The 21,275-nt window shown below is 55.0% G+C and overlaps 2 protein-coding genes across 2 annotated transcripts; both read right to left on the bottom strand.

Annotated features, from left to right (window-relative positions):
* Window positions 1–7,204: 7,204 nt before the first annotated feature.
* UTS2R (urotensin 2 receptor) lies at window positions 7,205–11,414 on the bottom strand. Its single transcript, XM_043464131.1, has 2 exons — window positions 11,150–11,414; window positions 7,205–8,761 (listed from the first exon to the last, which is right to left on the bottom strand). Exon 2 carries the CDS (start codon window positions 8,675–8,677, stop codon window positions 7,523–7,525), a length of 1,155 nt encoding a protein of 384 aa, XP_043320066.1. The 5' UTR covers window positions 8,678–8,761; window positions 11,150–11,414; the 3' UTR covers window positions 7,205–7,522.
* An 8,605-nt stretch (window positions 11,415–20,019) lies between these two features.
* LOC122419576 (testis-expressed protein 19.2-like) lies at window positions 20,020–21,075 on the bottom strand. Its single transcript, XM_043438076.1, has one exon. The coding sequence runs from the start codon at window positions 21,073–21,075 to the stop codon at window positions 20,020–20,022; it is 1,056 nt and encodes a 351-aa protein (XP_043294011.1).
* Between the last annotated feature and the right edge of the window lie 200 nt (window positions 21,076–21,275).

Raw genomic sequence — 21,275 nt, 5'->3', positions numbered from 1 at the left:
GGAGGAGGAGGAGGGAGGAGAAAGGAAGGGGAGGTGGGTGGACGCTGTCCAGGGTCTCTGCACACCCAGGGTGGGTCCTGGACTAAGACCTCCTTCCCAGGTAAAAGCGGGCCATGTGCTTATACCTGCTGCCCGCTCCCAGAGTCCCCGGCCCCTCAACGCCCTCCCTGCCCACCCCACGTAGCCAAACCTCCCCCTCTCCCTGCCCTGGAGGGACTCCGAGGCACTAGCAAGGTTTGTGGGGTGAGGGGGATGTGGCAGGGAGGTAGGGGCCGAGCAGTGGGTATTGTAAGGTGAGTGCAGAGAAAAAGAGAGTGAGCAGGGTAGTCAGGCAAGAAAAGGAAATTTATTGAGGGAAAAGAGAAGGTGACTGGCTCTTAAGGAGAACCAGCGTTCTCCATTTCTGACGGAGTCCTACTTATACCCCACCAATGAAAAATTCTCTGAAGGGATGGTCATGTACCTGGAGGTCTGGAATCTGGTGATCTCGCAGCTTTGAGAAGATAGGCGCCAGTGAGATAACAGGATGCCGTTTGGGCAATTTGGCCAGTCTCATGGATCACTGTGATTTATTCTTTGTTTGCAAGGTCGACATAACGAGCCATCTTATCAGTGAGACCCCGTGTGGGCCCTATCAGGTGTCCTCCTGTGCCTGTGTCTCTATGAGGACAGTGCAGGGTTGGGGTGGGGTCTCTGTTTCCTGGGGACCCCCGCCCTCCATGCCTACCAGCTCCTCAGAACCCTCGCTGAGGCCTTGCATCCAGGGTGCGTGGGTCTTGCCTCCTGGAGCTGGGCTTCAGGCACAGACCCCTCAGAGGGGGATCCGGACCCCTCAGCCGGGTTCAGGACCTGCCCAGGAGACGCCAGCTGGCACCCCAACTTCACTGTCAGCTCAGGCAGCCCTCCCACATCCCTTACAGGTGGGCACGTGGGCTTACATTACTCCTTCAGCTCCTCCCCCCTCCCTGTAATCATTCATGCACCAGGACCACCTCCTGGCCACGTCTCCTGGGCTTCAGCTGCCCACGGCTCAGCCTGGCATATCATGGGGCACACACGGTCCATCGTAGCGCTGCCCATCTGCTGCAGCTTGGGGAGGGCACAGGATGAGGAGAGGAGTGGGGAACATTGGGAGACCAAGGGCAGAAATGGAGGTTCCCCATCCCCCATCAGGCCCCAGACCTGGCCTTGACTTGTCGTGGCCCTGGGGAAGAATCTTGGCATGGGGCAGTCAACTCTGATGCCCAGGCAGCCTCGGTATTTCACACTGACACACAGTTTTGGGTTGAGACCAGGCTCTGGGCTTTCAATCACACTGCGGGGTGCCCCAGGCCATGAAGGGCAAAGGGGGTGGACCCATTGAGCTGAGGATGGGTGCTCCTGGCTCCTGTGGGTCCCGCGTGGCCTGGTTCGTCAGCTGTGAAGTGAGAATAAACAGAATTTTGTAAAAAAAAAAAAAAAAAAAAGATGACCCAATGGTGAGCTCGCTGAGGGGCCCTCCTGGGGGGCCAGGGAATTTGCACATGGAGGAAGGGCAGAGGAGGTGGACTGGAGTTCCTGGGCCACCGAACACCCAGCTGCCTCCTGGCTCTGATCCCGCTCAGCACTCAGGCCCGCCAGGCCTCCGTCTCCACAGCTCCGGGAGGGGAACGGTGGCAGGACAGAGCCATCCAGCCTGGGGGCCCGCCCTGTGCAGCTCAGGGGATGGGGCTCTCCTCGCTTGGCCCCAGGAGAACCCCCCACCCCACCCCCTGCATAGGGTTGGGCCCTCGGCCAGCCTGGGAAAGGCAGGAGTCTGGTGCTCTTGGCTGCTGGCCGTTGGCAACCTCTCGGTCTTCCTGCTCAGAGCGTCATCCGTCTGGAATTCCAATGGAAAAACCTGCTCCTGCAGGTGGCCCCGGGGCTCTCATATTCCCAGTTTGGTGGTCTGTGGATGTATAGAGCCCAGGCTAGACTCTAGCCATCCCCACCCCCTATGTGGGGTGGGGGCTCCCACCTTCTGCTGGCTGAGCTCCCTCCTCTCTCTTGCCTGGTGGGTATGTAAGTGGAGGTGCCTGTGAGCTAAGGGTTTTCTCCAGGCTGGAAAGGAACCCCAGCATCCTGCCCCCAAGCCTGGCCCTTCAGGTGGGCGTGTTCAGGTGTGGAATCAGGTGAGAGTTCAGGTCTCTGCCAACTGGCTGGGCCACCCTACCAGGGAGGGCCCCTGTCGCTGGTACTGCCCACCCCCCGAGCTCTATTTGAAAAGGATGGTCTACAAAAGCAGAGAGAACTCCCTGGGCAGGTAAACAGCGGTGTCTACTGGTTGTAGGTGCAATCCAATTCCCAAAGAATGAGTTCCTGAAAAAATTAGGGGTAGCAGAAACTTGGCCTGTGTGTGTTTCTTTGTTGATGAGAAATTTACACCAAGTGCGGCAGTCTCGGGCGTGTAGCCCGGTGACTCTGAGCACTGTGTGTGCTGATGCGAGAGCTGGGCTCTCTTTGCCTCTCACCCCTGGGGACCCAAGGAAGATGGGAGGGAGGGACTCCCAGCACAAGTTTGTGGACTGGGACAGGCCACTCTCCTGTCTGAAAAAGCCCGCGGGGTCAGCAACCAAATCCTGGCCAAGGTTGAGCCTCTTGGAAACTGTCCGGCCTGCGGGGCAGGAATGTGCCTGCACCTGGTAAATCCATCACCAGAGCCTCCACCACTAGGCTCCTGGATGCCCCTGCCTCCTGCGAGCTTGGCTGTGAACTCGGCTGTGAACTCATCCGCCCCTGGTTCCTTCCCCCCTCCACCATCTCCAGGAGGACAGACGACAGAATATGAGAGGGCAGCAGGTCCCTCGTAGAGGGACATAGTTTGTCCACTCATACATTCATTCATTCATTCCCCAGTGGGTGCCGGCCACCACTGTCCTAGTCACAGACCCCACAGCCTGCCTGATCACTGTCCCCACTCCTTGTTTTCGCTATAGAAACTAAGGGGAGTGGGGTGGGAAAACTCAGGGAAGAGGGTGCAGGAGCTGAGGATGTGATGGGGAGACATGCCCATAGGCCTGGCACTGATGCAGTTGGGCACCTAGTCCCCATGGCCCTGTGCCCAAGGTCTTCCAGAGGAGCTTCACGTACCAACCCTAGCAAAGACCTCCCCATCCAGCCTGTACCCTATTAACCCAGATTCACGGCAGCCCTGCTGGAACAAAATCCATATTCACAAAACATTCCATTGGAGCACAGTTAGTGTCTCACAGAGGGATCCCGGCAATCTATGAAAAGAAATTCATTCCCCCAATGCAGGGTGCGGGCTGGCAGTGGCCCTGGGCAGTGGTCAGGGACCCAAGTGAGTGCAGTGGTGCTTTGTAAGCTGTCAGGAGCATTGTGGCCAGCACTGAGCCTGGCCTTGGCGTCTTGGCTCCTCATCTGCAAGTCTGGAGGTTGGGTGGCTGGCATTTAAATGCCGAGACCTCATCCATCACCCTGGGTGACCTTCAGCCTGAATGCTCATCCATCAGATAGTCGACAGCCTGCTCATCCCCACTGCTAACCACCACGGCCCTGGAGGCCTGGGCTGGACTCAGACAGCAGGTCCTCTTAGCCCCTGACATCCTGTGCTGTTGCAGAGGAGCACCCGCTGCACCTCCCATCCTCCCTACTCACTTACCATCCCGTCCTCCTCCTCTCTTCCCCCATCCCTCCCTTTCCTCCTCCCTCCCTCCTCCCTTTTCCACACTCCCTACTGGCCCCTCTGCCCAGCAAGGCGGTGGCCCCAGGTGAGACCTCCACCTGGTTTCAGCAGCTCAGTTTGGGTCTGATGCTTGTGGAGTGGACAGGGACACTGTCACCATTTTCTGGAGTGGTGGCCCATGTCCCGCTCCCTCCCTCCCCAGTTGCATGTAAAGCCTGGTGGTCTCCTGCTCAGGAGGAGCAGAGGCTGTCATCCAGGACGTCCAGTACAGACTGTTGGGTCACTGGGGACCCTGACAATGCGGGAAGGATGCCTGAGCAGAGGCCCAGGCCCAGTGGCACCTGTGGGGGCCTGAGATTCTGGGGCAGGCAGGGAAGGGACAGGAGGCAGGCGGGGAGCAGCCCACCCCAGGGAGGGCTCTGTAGGACAAGGCCCCTCACCACAGGCCCCAGGGTTTATCAGGCCCCAACTGTGGTTGGGGTGTGTGGGGGTTAAGGTCAGAGGGCCCCAGCGCCCAGGGGTGAACATCCCTTTGGGGCTTCCCTGGCTCTGTTCCCTATGACCTGCTCCCATGGCATCCACACTGCCTCCCATGGTGTCCACACTGCCAGATCTCCAGCAAAGCCCTGTGGTCTTAAGCTCCAGAAAACACAAGTCAATTTGCAGAGCGAACCCCGGGTTCAAAGCCCTCCTCCCTGCCTTTGAACTGTTGGGAAATACTCGGCCCTTGGAGAAGCCCCAGCCTCCCAGCAGGATGTGAGGCCTGTGGATGTGCCTGGTCAGTGTCTTCCTGGGGACAGGGGACAGGAGACCTGGTCATGGCCTTCCCCAGGTTGTGGGGATGTGGGGTAGTGACCTGTCCAGTGCCTTTCTGGGGACATGGGAAACTGGTCATAAGGGTTCAGACGACCCATAGAACCAAGACGATCCACAGTGAAGGTGGCCATGATGATGTCCCCTTCTCCTGAGGGGTCCTGCTGCCTGCCCCTCCCTCGGTACGTGTTACCAGGTGGGGACACTCCAGGTTCCTGGGACAGAGCTGGAGGTAAGGAAGCCTGGACTCACCCCTGTTGGGAGCCAAGGTGATACGGATGGGAAGGAGGGTGCCCCTTCCCCCCACCAGCCTGCCACCACCCATCGAGCAAGGCCTAGGGCCCCAGCCCTGCAGATGCGTGACTCTGAGAGACGGTCACCATCACAGGGCCACCTGTTTCTAATCCGAGTTTACCCAGAACAGCTGCTCTTTTGTCATAAAACGGTGCCTGCCCAGAGCGAGGGCAGGGTGGGCAGGATGAAACCAAGAGGCCAGGAGCCCTCACGCAGGGCGACTGGAGGGGCACCAGACGCATGGCCACACGGGTGGTCACAGTGGCCCTGTTCACTTAGGGAAAAGGTGGAAGTACCTCAAATGCCCACAACCAACACGTGTTCATCCACGGGGGCACATTCAGCTCTGCCCACGCTACAAAAGGGCGTCTGTTCCCGGAACATGGTGGGTGGGGCTCCTCCAGGCACTTAAAGGTCTTCCAGTAAAAACTGAGATTTCTGGGAAAGAAGGAATTCTGCCCCAAGGCTGCAGTGTCTTCTGCCTGAGTTTCCAGCCCGCAGGCCTGCTGCCCCACCTGCCAATGGATCCCAGACATGCCAGTCCCTTAATCACTATGCCTATTCCTTCAAAGAACGTTTTAATATTTATACATCTGTCTTATTGGTTGATTTCTTTGGAGCTTCCTGCCTGACAGGACAGGGGAGCCTGGCGGGCTCTACAGTCCAATGGGGTCACAAAGAGTCAGACACAACTGTGCACGCACACCTGGCCTGACAGATGCCTGGAGACTGAATTGTGATGTTGGTTACATGACTCTGTCCTTTCACTGAAAATCATTACTTGTACTTTCAGTGGGTGAGTTTTATGGTGTGAAACTGCCCCAATAAAGCTGTAGCATTTGAACAGGAGCCCTGACCTGCTATTCTAGAGCCCTATTCTAGCCACACACAAGCTCGCCCTGGTTGGCCCCTCACCCCAGGGCTCTCTGCTGTCCGGCTTGCCAAGGGCCAGGCACCATGCCTGATGGGCGGATGACTGTGGGTCTTGAGCCAGACTAAGCCTCCATAAATCACCGGTCCCTGACTGGTGGGTCCTGGGGGCCTGTGGTGAGGGGAGAGGGAGGGGCTGTGGGCGGTGGATCCAGAGAGGTCGGCCAAGATGTAGTAGGCCAGGAGTCTCCACGTGGCTGTGTGAGTGAGTACACAGGCATGAGAGCCTGCTGGACATTTTTAAGCACTCTGAAACACTCAGGCTGTTATCATGAGGCTCCCCAGAGGCTGGCAGGATGGTGGGGGGCACTTCTAAGTGGGAGGTGGGAAGACAGCTCCCGCAGCTGTCCCAGGCCTGGCAGTGGAAGCTTGGCCGGCCCACCCAGGAGCGCTAATCAGGGTACTCAGGTCTTAAATTTGGGGCCAAAAATGTAAGTTCTTCAGCATCACGCCAAGAAATAGTGCAAAGAACACCTTCACATGTGCAGATGAATGGGGACTGCAGGGACACTTGGGTGGGGGAGGGTCTCTGTTTTCCAAGTTTGAGGCCTTCTGGGTAAATCCTGGAGTCAGGATTCAGGAAGCAGAGACCTGGGGTCTTGATCAAGGTGAAAACTTTGGGCTGTTTTCTTCCCAAAACATTGGGGGTCCCAAGTGGGGCCCCTCACACTCCATACTTAGGGGCCAGATCTCCTCCTGCCCACACATTAGGGTCCAGCCAAGGCCTTGAGTCTGGTGTGCGTGCAGCCTTGGCTGGGGCCCAGGTGTGGGATGTGAATTAGGGGCATGTGTGGAGTGAACTGGTTGCCAGAGAGTGGGATAGGGGTTGGGGTAGGTCCAAAACCTTTCCCCGTGGGTTTGGCTCTCTGTGGGCAGGGCCTGATGGTCTTGGTGTCCACAGGAGGTCCAACCGGGATGCTGTACACAGGAGGCATGAGATTAAACCCCTATGTGCCTTGTATATGATCCACCCCCCACCGTCCCCCCAAGGTCTGGGGAGGGAGAGGGAGGTGAGCTGCAAATAGGAGAGTAATTCTGGCTCATGGTTTCAGTTTGGGCTCCAAGTTCCTGCCCTGGAGTGCTGTCCCAGCCGCCCGTCCTCCCTGAGCAGGTTGAGACCGGTGGCTCCCCGCCTCAGTCGCCCCAGCGTCTCAGGCCCCACAGCCAGGGCCTGGCTCAGGCCAGACGGCACCCGTCCACCATGTCAGGAAGGCCGAACGGCCAGACGTGTCCCCTCCCCGGTCAGGCAGACGGGCTCCTCCAAGTGCAGGAGGTCGTCCTGGGGGTCCTGCCTCCCTTGACAGCCCACCCACACTGCTGCGGCAGACAAGGCTCAGGGAGCTCGGCGTTTATTGTTCCAGGTGCTGAAGCTGTGAGGGATGGAACCGCATGGCAGTTGGGAGGAACGGGTGCCACTGCGGCCGCGCTCGTGCCAGGAGGGGCGTCCCAGGCAGGCAGCTCGTGTGGGGACATGGTGTCACCTGCCACAGTGTAGCTGGTCCCACGTCAGGTACGCACTCAGGTCTGCAGGGGGCCGCTGAAGACTCCACTCACCACGGTCTTCAGGAGCTGGCCCTGGGCCCGAGCCTCCTGCAGACCCTCACAGATGGACAGGGCAGGGGGCACTTCTGGGCGTTCTGAGGAAAGTGGCTGCGCTGATGGAGCTGAAGTGAGTGAGGGGTGAGGGAGAGCCCGGAGCTTTCTGGAAGAGGACTGGGGGAGGGCGGCAGACAGTGGGGAGGGTGGTCCAGGAAGGAACTGGGCTCCGGGGGGCCACTCCCCACGGCCTACCCCCAGGGCCCACAGGGAGGCTGGGGCTGCTCAGACGCAGAGACTCCCACGGGCCGCCTGGGACAGCGCGATGGTCTCAGTGGCCTGCTGGCTGCTGGAGGACACGGAGCGACCCGAGCCGCGCTGGCAGCGGGTGTGGCCCTGCGGGAGGCTGCGGACACCCACAGGCCCACCGGTGCCCCTGCTGTGGAGCGAGCGTTGGCGGTAGTCACGATAGTTCTTGGTGAGCAGCGTGTAGAGGAAGGGGTTCACACAGCTGTTGCCATAGGTGAGGCAGGTGGTCAGGTAGTTGACAATGCGGGCAGAGCGGGGAGCGAGCGGTGGGGCCCCGCGGTACTGGGCAAGGAGCTGCCACAGCCAGAAGGGCAGGAAGCAGGCCCAGTAGAGCAGCACGATGCCCAGGATGAGATAGAGCACCCTGGGGTTGGGCAGCCGCCGCGTCTGCGTGAAGGAGGCCCGCTGCGACAGCCAGTAGGCCCGGGCCAGGCGGACATAGAGCAGCCCGATGACCACGCCAGGCCCCACGATGCTGGTCCCGAAGAGCAGCGTCAGATAGGCGCGGTGGGTGCGCTGGCCCCAGGCTGGCAGGCAGAGGCTCTTGTGGCCCCTGCGGACCAGCCGGATGGCCAGCATCATGGGCAGTGCCAGCAGCAGTGCCAGCAGCCACGTGCCCAGCGCCAGGACCTTGCGGTAGCCCTTGGAACGCTGCACCATGTCCAGCGGCCTCACCACGGCGGCGTAGCGCTCCCTGCTCATGAGGGTCAGGGTGAAGATGCTGGCGTGCATGGTCAGGAAGTCCAGGCTGAAGAGGATGCGGCAGCCCACGTCGCCGAAGTTCCACCTCTTGGTGACGTAGGTAGCTACAATGAAGGGGATGCTGAGCAGGTAGAGGAGGTCCGCCAGCGCCAGGTTGATGACGTAGACGTACATGGAGGCCGAAGCGTGCAGGAAGCGGCACATGACCGTCAGCGTGTACACATTGCCTGCCATGCCCACTACGCCCATGGCCGAGAGCACCACCCCGATGGTGCCCGTGGCCACCAGGTCCTCCAGGGAGTTGGGCTCCGTTGGGCTGGCCAACGAGCTGTTGAAGGACGCATTGGGGGCACCAGGCAGCTCGGGCATGGCGCTGCCCATCGTAGCCGGCACCGGGAACCTGCTCGATGGCTCTGGGCTCAGTGCCATCTCTGCCACCTCACACTGGGCTTGGGGCTGGGGCCGGCTGCTCCTTTAGGCAGAGAGGGGGCATCTGTGGGTAACAAGCTTGTCCTGCGGGAGAGGATGCTCATTAAAGATGCAGGTCAGGCACCCCTTCCCACTCCCAAGAGGCCATAAGAGGCCACAGTTCCCACCGGGCTGGGGAGGCCTGCAGAGGGACAGGGCTCACCAACTGTGACGCCCCTTTGGGGACTCTCCGGTGCAGAACTCTAACACTCTGCCTCAGTTCCCCAGCTATCCAGGGAGACCAGAGAACCACCCAGACCAGTTGCCCCCATGCATGCCCCAGTAGCACTCCCACCCTTGACCACAATGCAAGTTCAAAGGCCTCTCAGCTGGCTGGCCTTTCCTGAAAATCAGGGCACAGCAGGCATAATCCAGGATGGTTCACTCCTGGATGAACCAGGAGTCCTCACTAGGCCTCTTCACTTCCTCATCCGTGAAGGGCAGAGAAGCCGGGCTGACCCCTGTGTCTTCCTCCCCATTTAGTTCTCCTGCATGTTTTTAAAAAAGTACATTTTGTTCAGATTGCAAAAGTAATATCTGCCAACTTTAAATTTCAAATAGGAAAATATGTTAGATAAAGAGGGGAAAGCCCTCATAATCTTCCTTTATTCACATGGGGGAAATAAACCTGACTCCTATCTCCCACCACACAAGAAAACAATTCAAGGTGGACTGTGTACCCGTATGTAATAGATTAAATCAATTAATTAATCAAGCTCTGGAAGAAATGTAGGAGAATATCTGCACTACCGTGGGTAAAGAAAAATTTCTCAAAAAAAAAAAAAAAAGAGCATAAAGTGCTTGTAGTAAAAGACCCACCAATTGGATTTCATGAAAATTAAGAACTTCACTGAGAGAGTAAAAGATGTAAACCATGGACTGGGAAAGATAATCCGAAGACACATATCAGACAAAGAACTAGTAATCAAAATACGTGAAAGAACTACAAATCAATAAAGACCAATGACTCAACTGAAAGAAAAAAAAAGACAAAATTTGAACAGGAAATTCATAAAACTGCTGGGAGGACATGAAGGAAATGAACTCCTGAACTGCTAGTGGAGGACGAGAGCAGTGCAGCCGCCTGTGGCAAACACTGGCACCCTCGGTAAAGTTGGACACGCGTCTGTCCTCTCATCCAGCAGTTCTACTCTTAGGTTTATGCCAAGAAAAATAAGTGCAAATGGCTGCAAAAAGCAAGAGTGAGAACGTTCATAGCAGTCAGAATCTGGAAACCACCCAAACATCCATGAATGGTAGTGTGGATAAAGAAACTGTGACACACCCCCCCCCCATAAAAATGCTCCAAGGCGATGAAGAAAATGAAATTATTGAACAGCCAACAACTTGATGAAACTCAAATATGCTCAGTTGAGTTGGGGGGTTGGGGAAGAAACGAAGCACACAGGAAGAGTACACACTGTAATTCCCTTTCCCTGAAGCTGGGGAAAAGGCAACATCTCTACCAGTGGTTGAAGAGGGTGCCAACTGGTAGGGGGCACCAGAGAGCACTCCAGGGAATGGACTTTTGCTATGTCCTCATGTGGCGCTGGTTACACAGGTGTCCTGTGGCTCAGATAGTAAAGAATCCGCCTGCAATGCGGGAGACCTGAGTTTGATCCGTGGGTTGGGAAGATCCTCTGGAGGAGGGCATTTTCCTCCACTCCAGTATTCTCCCCATGGACAGGGGAGTCTGGCGGGCTATGCAGTCCATGGGGACCCCAGGAGTCAGACAGGACTGAGCGACTAAGCACAGACATGTAAAAACTCCTGGAGTTGCATACCCATGACCCGTGCTTACTGTTGAAAATTACCCTCATAAGAAAAAAAAAAAAAAAAAAAGCTAAATCTTGAATACTTGAATGAGAGGAGAGGCCCCTTTATCTCCCGATCTCCCCACATCCAGGGATAATGTGGCGGGATAAAACTGGCTCCCGGTTTTTTCCCTCTACAGGTACAGCGTTCGCACTAACATGGATAAACTCGGGTTGTCCAACCGGCGTGGCGTGGTCTGAGCCTTCGGTGCAGATGGGCAACCTGGGTGCAGAGACGCTGTCCTAGGCCCCCTGCCCGTGGGACCTGGCCCAGCGTCGGGCCTGGCGAGGGGAGCTGGGGTCCTTCCTACCGGCTCGAGGCGCCGTCCACGGCCGCAGTCCCCAGTGGTCGGGGTTCCAGAGCCCTCCCGCAGGGGCTGCCGCGAACCTGGCGGAGGACCTCCCAGGAGGGACGCGAAACAGCCGCCGAGCCCACCGCGTACACCTCAACGCTCGCTCGCCACCCTCCGAAGCGCCGCGCATCTCCCCAGGGGGCGCTGGGAGGGCTTTGTGGCCGAGAGATCCTGCCGGGGACGGCGCGGGCCGGCGGGGAGGGCGCCCCGCGCCCCGGGTCCCTGCCCCTGCTCCCGCCCCGCACCCTCGCAGTGCCTACGCCCACCTCCGTCACCGGGCAGTCAGGTGTGGTCGCCGAGCCCCCCGGGGTCGTGCTCTGGACTGGCGCTTCGTCGCCAAGCGTCTCCAAACGCTCAGCGCGGCACGGAAACCTTTCCGAGGGCTCTGCCCGGTAGAGGCGCGCAGAGGACGTGGGGGCTTCCAGGGGCGCGTGGTGGAGGGGAGCCCGCCCGCCGGTCTCGCCCGGAGAGCCGCGCTCCGCGCCCAGGCCCCTGTCGTCGCCGCCACCTGCCCGACTGCCAGCTGGGAATGCGCGGCGGCCCAGCGCCCGGCCCGGATATTAATAACCCGGGGGAGGGGGGCGGCTGGAGAGGGGGCGAGGATGCGCTGCGGTGGGGGGAGCCACGGAGGCCCGGGGAAGGGAGGGCAGCAGGGGCGGTAGCGGGGGGGTGGCAAAGCGAGAGGGCAGATCACGGTCGCAGCTGGGACCCCAGACGCATACGTGGGGTGAAGTTCAGTCCAGCCTGGTTGGCCCCACCGCGGAGCGTCTCTGCTTCCCTTCGCCCTCAGCACTCCACCACCCCTCAGTTTCTCGGACACTGAGCCTGGGACTCGGATTTAGATTGTCAGTCAAGCCCTGGACCCTCCCCTGCACCTGGTGGGGACGCACTGGGTGGAGGGTGGTTCTGAGAGACCCATGCGAGGCCAGGACCCAGTGTCATTAAAGACATTCATAATCTGCACTCGTCAGTATTTCCAAAACCTTTTATCAAGGCAAACCTTTTATAGTCCCCATTTGACAACTCCACATCCCACTCCCCCAGACCCTGACAACCACCATTCTCCTTTGGTCTCCATGGATTCCACTACTCTAAGGACCCCCTGTGAGTGGGACCATACATTTGTCCCTTAGCGTCTGGCTTCTTTAACTTGCCACGATGTCTTCAAGCTTCCTTCATGTTGTAGCAAGGGTCAGAGTTTCCATCCTTTTCAAGATTGAAGAGTATTCTGTGAAGACTGAAGAGTATCTTCTGATTGAAGATAAACCACTTTGTTTTTCCCTTCATCCCTGATGGATTCTTTTGGTGATGGTGGCTAGTGCTGCTATGAATATTTTGATTTATAATTTTCTGTTCCTTTTATGCATCATGGTCCTTTCTTTATTTCTTTGAAAAATCCTAACCGTCCTTAGTTGTCAGATCTTTTCCAGATGACTCCGTTTTCAGGGAGCACTGCTGTCCACTCCTCATTGACCCTCAGCCTGGAGGCTGCTGGTATGGGGGTGTGCCTGAGTCACCCCACTGCTACTCTCGGACAGGTGGACTCATAGGCAGGTCTTCTTCTCATCCTCCTGCCCTGTGGACAGGTGATTCAGGCTGGTCGGCCTCATGGTGTTCAGGCTCACCTGCTGCCTTTGGTCCAAGCACCCTGTGACCAAGGGCAAGCCCAGGTCACAGAGAGAAGCTTCCAGGAACACAGCCAGGGTTAGCTGCTGGGGTCACTGAGCAGCCTGGCTTGACATAGGCCCTCAGGGCTGCAGGCTGGGAAATATGGATGATCAAGGACAGCATCTGTTTAGGTGTTGGTCAGCTCCCTGCCCATCTCAGAGCAGCCTTGGTCTCATCTCCTGGTCATGATGTCCTGCAGAGACACAGGCCACACAGCCCATGGCCTCCTCTCTGTTTGCACCACGAGGGAAGGACAAACACCCATCCATCGTGCATGTCAGACAGACCCCATGGACGGCAGGGGAGGGGCTGGGCTCTCCTGAGTGTGAATGACAGGAGCCAATCGAAGGAGGGGGAAATATTGTGAAACCTGAAGGTGACAGTGGCTGATATGTCCTCTCAAGGGACGTCATCGGGGAGATTATCTGAAACTATTCCTCTATTGCACTGTGTCCTTAGCCTGGACCTGAGAGGACCTGAATGCCTGCAATGGTGGGGCTTGGGGCTTGAGGAGAGAGGGCCAGGATCCTGCAGGGAGCTGGTGCTGCTGTCCTCAGGTTAGTGGACTACATCTCTTAAGATCTACTGTGCTCTTTGCAAACTTAACTCTGCCTGTCTCTGATTCACTTTATGGACCATTAAATCATAATCATAAAGCTCCCACTTTCCACAAATGTGACTTTAAAGCTTTGCTCTGCATGTAATGGGGTTTCCCTGGTGGCTCAAATGGTAAGAAATTGTCCTGCAATGCAGGAGACCCAGGTTTGATCCCTGGGTAGGGAAGATGTCCTGGAGAAGGGAATGGCTACCCACTCCAGTATTCTTGCCTGGTGAATTCCCTGGACAGAGGAGCCTGGCGAGTTACAGTCTATGGGGTCACAAAGAGTTGCATGACTGAGCCTGTCTCTGATTCATTTTTATGGACCATTAAATCATAAATCATAATCATAAAGCTCCCACTTTCCCCAAATGTGACTTTAAAGCTTTGCTCTTCATATAATGTGTTCATTATATTTTGAAATGATCATTTTTCTGCAAGAACTCTTTTCCAACTGGATTACTAAATTAGGTGGAAAATGAGATGCCACAGGCTGAATCTGGCTTCATGGGGTCTCTTCACAGGTGCCCACCCAGCCTGACCACAGACTTGTCAGAGGCACGTCTTGTCACTGTCCTGTCCCCCCAGCCCCTAAGAAAAATGCCTTGGAAAGAGAAAGGGGAGGGAGTAGGACTGGGGGTGGAGGGAAAACAGGCCTCAATGCACCTGTAAGAGTCTAAGTCAGCTCCTTGCAGGAGAGCAAAGACTGGAAGGAGTCCAGAGTTGGGCAGACATGGCCCACATAGCCTCACCAGTCACTGACAGAGACTTTCTGAGGCCCAACGGGGGGCCCCTGCCCCAGAAGGAGGTCCCAGAAGGGACACACCTGCTTGGCCACCCCTCCCCCAGCCCAGGGCCCTTCTGCAGTCAGTAGCTAACTGTGTTTTCTAGGAGATTTTTCCCTTGATGCTGTTGCTAATGTTGTTACTTGATTTCAATTTCAGAAACAATTTCCCCAATCCTTGTCTCATATACTCAAGATCTGAGACCCAGCTGGAGGAATGAGTATTGCAATCAAACCAATTAAAACCTGTCCAGGTCTCCAGCTGGAGGCGGGCCCCTATAGACTAGCAGAGAGCCTCCAGCTTCTGAGCAATCCATGTGACTGAAGTGCATGAGAGTTCAGAGAGGTCCCAACTGTAAATATCCGGGTTCAGGAAAGCTGGATGCTGGGAGAGGGAGGAGAAATGTCAAGTACACACAACACTGTCTCTCTCATTATTGACATTGGGGCCCCTGGAGGAGCCCTGTGGCCCTTTTGCCTAGAGGAGAGGTGCTGCAGGTCCAACGCTGCTGCCTCCCAGGTCCCAGCGGGCCATACAGGCTGGGTAGCCTGTGGAAAAGGGCCCCAATTCAGAATCCATGAAACTGTGTATTCTGAGTGAAAAGGCTGGAGGAAGAGGCCCCAAGAGCCCTTCTGGGGATGGCAAAGTGGGAGTTGGTGCAGGAGATGGGGTAGAAACCCCAGGGCCTCCAGTTCTGTCCTGAAAGCAGGACAGCCAAGGCCACGTCCTCACATTCTCCATGGGCTCTAACTCCTGATTCTGTCCAGGTAGCAGAGTACAGAGGCACCGCTCCCCTCAGCATTGCCATCACACTTCTTCCTGCTTCCTTGGGAAATCAGAAGGTCAGGGACCCACCTTCTGAGGCCCTTTAGCCGCACCCCTGAAAACAGCAGTGGAGTGGGGTGCCTGGGCCTCTAAACTAATGGAGGTACCTCTGCTGCAGCCAGAATCCAAGATAGGGGGTCCCTGTTCCTACAGGTCTCTCCTGGAGTATTTAAGTGCACATTCAGATAGACTTTAGGTTTAAAAGTCTCCAGGACCATCATCACCATCAACTTTACCACCACCTCCATCACCATCAGCAGCAGCAGCAGCACCACGATCAGCAGTGGCAGTATTTTTACCTTCACTCAGTACATAACACACACCTGGGTGCCTCCGTCTAGCTCAAGTGATGGTATTTTTCCATATTTGCTTCCAATGGTTGTTTAAGGAAATTATGCATCCCCAGCCCTCCAAGTTCCCATTCTCCTCTCTCCCCAGAGGCACCGCTGTCCTGACTTTGTGGTGACTCCCAGACTTTGTTTTTGATCATGTCTTTTCCATGTGCAATTCATAATGTGCTTTAACATTTTTGTAAATGGAACATACTGTACCTATCTTTTTGCACTTTTATTTTTTCTCTTAACCTGACAGATATGAGCTCACTCGCCCTCTGAAAGGCTCTGTGGTGCTCCACGCCACACACATCAACTAATCTGGCCTTTCCTAGGGCTAGATGTTGACCAGAGTCAGGCAGAGAGCCCTGGACCAGATACGGAAATGGCCAAGGACATCTGGACACCAGCTGCCTCAGTGTGGATCTGGGTGCCTTCCCTGGGCAGCTGCATGGCCTCAGGGGAACTACCATCTCTCTGTGTCTCAGTTTCCTCATCTGTAAAATGTGACTAAAAGTAGACCTTATCTCATCCGAGTGTTGAGAGATTTAAAGGAGTTTATGCTTGTTAGTGCTGGTGGCTCTCAGTAACCACTGGTGGTCAAGACAAGGATGGCGATGAAGATGAAGGTGACGCCACGGTCCCTGCCTTTAAGAAATGTTCGGTCTAGTGAGGAGAGGAGCCACGATCACCTTTCATGTGGCTTCCCAAGACAGAAAGGCAGCTGCATCTGGGCTGTGTTTGGCTCCTGGCTTAGTGAGGAGAAGAGACAGATATCGCCTCTAACCACAGAGGGGGGCTGGTCTGGAGGGGGTCCTGGAGGAGGGGGCTCTCTGTGCTGTGGGACTGCTAGGACGTGGCAGGGGGAAGTGATTCTCCTAAATCTTAGGGGTCCGTGCCAGGCACAAGGCTGAAGCCCCCAGAAGACAGAGATTAAAGCTGGAACAGGCCACAGTCTCAGCTCAAGCCAAGGAGTGGTCAAACGTCCCCTGGTGCAGTGAGGTCCTGGGTGCCTGGACATCTGCCCTGTGCTACTGTGGCCTGTGCAGGTCAGGGTGTGGCCCATCAGCAGCCATAGCACAAGGCCCAGAGGCCCCAAGACCTGGGTCTTCAGAGGGTCAGGCTGCAGGTGAGGGGGTGCATGCCTCCTTCATACCATGCTAGGGCCCCCACGGGAACAGGCCACATCTGGACCCCATGTCACCTCCTCAGGTACTAACAGTGACTGTAGCCCAGCCCTCAGCTGGTGAGGGGGTGCCTGAGGTTGGGGTAGGGAAGTCTCAGTCCGTAGTTGTCTTCCCTGCCTAACACAGATACTTCTAAAGAAGCCCCAGAAACGTTAGCAGATTTCTGTCTGTAGGTTGGGGCAGGGACCCCTTTCCTGAAAGCACGCGCTTCACCCATGTTGCCCCCAACACAGAAATCGTTGCTGTGGCAGGACAATTTGTGGAGACGCTTCGTCCTTCCTGCAGTGTTTCCACCAAGGGCCCAGGGTCTGGGCACTGGAGACCATGGACCACCACAGAAACAGAGGCTCCTGCAACACAAAGATGCCCCCAGGCCCCAGGGGCAGGGGTTGGCTTGGACTGGAGCAGGTCCCTCAGAGGTGGGAGGAGCCCCAGGCCTGGTTGTGGTCAGCAACATGGACACACATCTTGATCGTGTCCATCAAGCTCCTTCCCTGCACAGAATAGCAGGAGATCTGGCCAGTCCTGTCCTCCTGCTTCCCTCAGAAATACCAGAAGCTCTGGGATCATAGGTCCCCACCCCCACCTCACTTGATGGGCAGCTGCTCTCAGGGTGGTTTGGAAAAACCATGGCGTACATTGTACAACCCTCTCTGTGGCCCTTCCCAGGGCCGGGAATGCTGCCAGCCCTGCAGCAGATGTTTCTGGAAGGGGCCTGCTCCACAGACGGTGGGATGCCACATGCCCGTGCCCTCTCCCCTCCCTTTGGACCCCACCCTATCTGTCCTGTGTTTTTTCCAGTGCTCTTGGCCTAGTTCCTCATGGAGTCTCACACCAGGTCTGACCTTCTGGGGCCGGCGCACCATCGACTGATAAAGTACAGAATCCAGTTAAATTTGAATTGCTGATCAATGACAAATTACTTTTAATGCTGTTTGGGACACCTGACAGGAATATCCCTCCACAGACACCCAGGCTGTGAAAGCAATAAGCATAATTATTTGTGCTGCTGCTCTGGATTTGAGAGAAAATCACCATGTAATTGTATACAGTGGGAAGGCCAGAGTCTCCACTAAAGGCCAAAGTTGACTGTTGCTGTTTTAATGGAAAGAGTGGATTAATTCACATTGGAGCGGTATGAAGGGGCTGGGGGGATTGTTGGCACTGTTCTTCACAGGTCCTCCAAAAAGAGAACAGATAATTATTCCTACTCTGGGCCAATGTTCTACATATTTTACTTTTGATTTTTTTTTAATTGCAGTGAAATTCACATAACATAGTTAACTATTCAGTGGCTTGTAGTACTTTCACAATATTGTGCAGCTATTACCTCCATCTAGTTCCAGAATATTTTCATCACCTCAGAAGGAGACCCTATACCCACTAAGCAATTATTTCCTCCTCCCCCTTTCCCTCAGTCTCTGGCAACCATTCGTTGCTATTGTTTCCATGGATTTGCCTATTCTGAATATTTCACATAAGTGAAATTATACAATGCAAACTCTTTTGTGGCAACTCCATTCACTTATCACACTTTTCAAGATTTATCCATGTTGCAGCATCAGAACGTTACTCCTTTTCGTTTTTGCTTTAGTCACTTCAGTCCTGTCCTACTCTTTTGCAACCCTGTGGACTGTAGCCCTCCAGGTTCTTCTGTCCATGGGATTTCCCAGGCAAGAATGCTGGAGTGGGTAGCCATTTCCTTCTCTAGGGGATCTCCCCAACCCAGGGATCGAATCTGTGTCTCCTGCATTGGCAGGTGGATTCTTTACCACTCAGCCAACAGGGAAGCCTCATTCTTTTTATGGCTGAATAATAATACCCCACTGTATGGCTAGATCACAGTTTGTTTCTCCATTTGTCAGTCGATGAACTTTTGGGTTGTTTCCACCTTTTGGCTATTGTGAATAATGCTGTTATAAGCATGCGGGTATATGTTATTAAATTATTTGGGTATATACCTAGGAGTAGAATTGCTGGGTCATATGGAAATTATATGTTTAATTTTTTTTAGGATACACCTGATCTTATTTCATCTTCGCCATTACCTTGTGAATTGATGTTTTCCCCATTTTCAGATGAGAAGAGCTGAGGAACTAGCTGTAGCCTCTTGGCAAAGAGCTGGGACTCTTGCTTGGGCGCTATTTCAGGGCTGCCTCCTCCTGACCCCAGCATCACCGCAGTACTGCAAAGCAGCTGGGTCATTAAAAAAAAAGATAGCCTGCCTCAAACAAGGGTTTGCTGGAGCCATGAATAAATGGACTGTTTAACCTGGAGGGACAGAGAAAGGAGGGGGTGAAGGCAAGACCACACTCTTTATTTGGAAGAAGAGCCAGATGTGTGTTCAAATACAGACTCCAAGTCGATAAATGCCTACAGAGTTATGAGATCATGTTGAAATGAAGTGTTTTGAGTGACTGCTGCATCAATGCCTTCCCTCCATCTAATTAGCATCAGATGTCTTTAAGACCTGCCTGGAGATTCACATCTGAAAGATATGAGAGAAGAAGACTGTTCCCAAATGTCAATGAAAGGATCTTACTGCTATGTCAATACCTAACATAGCAGCAATTCCCCAACTCCCACACCTAGAGTGGGCCCTTAGACTGGCATCTTTCACTGAAAGGGACACAGCTCATCTTTGGATCACTGGAGGCTCTGCCAACCAGAAACTCCCAGCGGAGGATTGTGGAACCCTCTAGATTGGTTGTTTATAAGGAAAAGAAGTCGCCAATTAAGAGCTTCTTCCTAGCACTTGGACAAGACCTCCAAAGCTTCCTTCTCCTGTAAGTCTGTGCAAAGAATGGAGAGGCTGATGCACATGGTCCCCCATTTCCATCCCCCGTGTCATGAACATGATTAGCAAATTTTGTGCATGGTTCTACCTCTAGTTTTTTTGTTTGTTTGTTTTTAAATATCAGGGGCACAAATTTAGATTGACTAAAATCTGCATTTGATGACACAGTCTCATTGTTCAAAGTATGGCCCTTTGTTATTTTAAGCATGTGTGTATGTATTTGTTGTTTATAAATAATGTGATAAATACCTGTAAGCACTAGGAGCCAAAAAACTGACCAGAATCCTCATCTGGCCTGTGCTGCTCCCCTCTCTGTCCCCTGCTTCCAGGGGACTTAAATCTGTAAAGGTGACTTGACCGGGACACTTAGACAGTAAGGACTAGCTGAGGATGAATCAAGACAGGGCTTTGATGCACAACTCTTAATACTTTATTAAATTTTAAAAAACAAGAACTAAATTGTCAAACTGCATTAAAAGGCCAACATTTAAAACCGGGCCTTCTCTCACTACAGACCAGAATGTCCAGTGCTGCTGACAGGGTCCTGTGGAGACCCAGAGACCACCTGGTGACCCTGTCACCCAAGACTGAGAGTATGTATCCCACCCATGACATTTCTCTACAAGTCAAGGGCACGGCTCTGCACCCTGCTCTTCATGCCACATTCTACAGCAGTTGTTCACACCAGCACATCCTTGTCAGCTTCATGATCCTAACTCCATGATAGGTGGCTTCTCTCCTCAATACTGATATTTGTGTTGTTTCCTTGTTAGGCTGTGGTAGATCCCATTTCTTAACCTCTGGCCACTCACCATTCTTCCTCCCCAGGCCCAAGTCCCCATCCATTGCTAATGGCTACCCAGGCTGCTGTGGAGTGGTCAGTCCTTCTAGCCTCTGATGTTCTGGGGAAGCCAGGACATGGTGACCATGTGGGCCTCAGTCCCTCAGTTCTGGGACCCTGGGTTGAGGGGCTGGAAACGTGGCAGCTCTCCCAGGGCCGAGGCTCCCACAGCAGCCAGGTTCTCCCCAGGCTCTCTGGGCCCACTGGTGCTGGCATCCACTCCTTGGGAGGAGGACTGTGGCCTAGAGGCTGAGTCCCCCTCCTCAGACTTCCTCTTGGCCCAGGGTGAATAAGAAAGGATGGTGAATCCCCTCTTAAGCAGGGCTGAATCTGCAGGCACCAGCTCTTCAGTCTGCCCTGGAAGAGAGGATTCCAGAATGCTCAGCTTCCAGTGGTGCAGTTCCTGCTTCTGGGGTGCATCTTGGAGTCTCACCACCCACACCTCCTCAGGCTCCAGCAGCAGTTTCCAACACTGGCCTGGGGTCATTCGGACCCTTTTTGGCTTCATCTTCTGGAGGTAGACAGCATCATAGCAGCCCACTAGGGAGAGGATCTGCAGGTCCAGTAAATAGGCTTCAGCCTCAACAGGGTCCATGTCCTGGGTGGTGCCCAGCTCCAAAACCATGGGCTCTCCTGGAGGCAAGTCCACTTTGAAAAACCCCTCCCATGGAACAGAGGGGCTTGGCCAGTGGGAACAGGTAGGGATTCCCCCAAATCTCCAGGGAAGGCCCTGGGTCCAGTCAGCATCTTCAGCATCCAGGCCCAGGGGTGCCGCATCCTGAGGCTGCAGCTCAGTGGGCACAAAGTGATCATCTAGGTCCATGTCTTCTGACTCCACAGGGCCTGATGCCAGGGTGTCCAATCCCCAGCCCACAGACTCGCCCTGTGCAGGCTGCCATAGGCCCTGCGCCCAGTTTGGCCCCATCCCTGGGGATGACCCTTGCTCAGACTCTGTCTCTGAGTTATCCATAAGCTCAGGGTCCCAATCTCCATCTTCCCAGTCTTCTGACTCTAGCTGCTGCTTAAGGTCCAGAAAGGCAGCCTTGTAACAAGCAAAGCAGATCCTTAGCTGGCTGCCATGTTGAAGCTGATACATCCAGGATGCATGGAGATAGGACATGCCCTCTGCCCCATACCGCTTGCTGACTGGAGGGCACATGGCCAAGCTGCCTGCCTCCTGAGAGAGAGACAGCAGGAGCAGGACTAGCTGTGATCTTAGATGGTCTGGCCCACAGAAGGGGGCACAGAAGAGCAAGGGTCAAAGAGGAGGGGCAAGAGAACAGAGAAGAGAAAGTTAAGATCACCAGGAGAAGAATTTGGGGTGGGGGTGGATGAGCTGGGTCCCAATCCAACAGGGGC

The sequence above is a fragment of the Cervus canadensis genome, chromosome 1 (assembly GCF_019320065.1).
Source record: "Cervus canadensis isolate Bull #8, Minnesota chromosome 1, ASM1932006v1, whole genome shotgun sequence".
Lineage (NCBI taxonomy): Eukaryota > Metazoa > Chordata > Mammalia > Artiodactyla > Cervidae > Cervus > Cervus canadensis.
The sequence above is the reverse complement of the archived record's forward strand: the minus strand, read 5'-3'. Positions and strand labels throughout refer to the sequence as shown.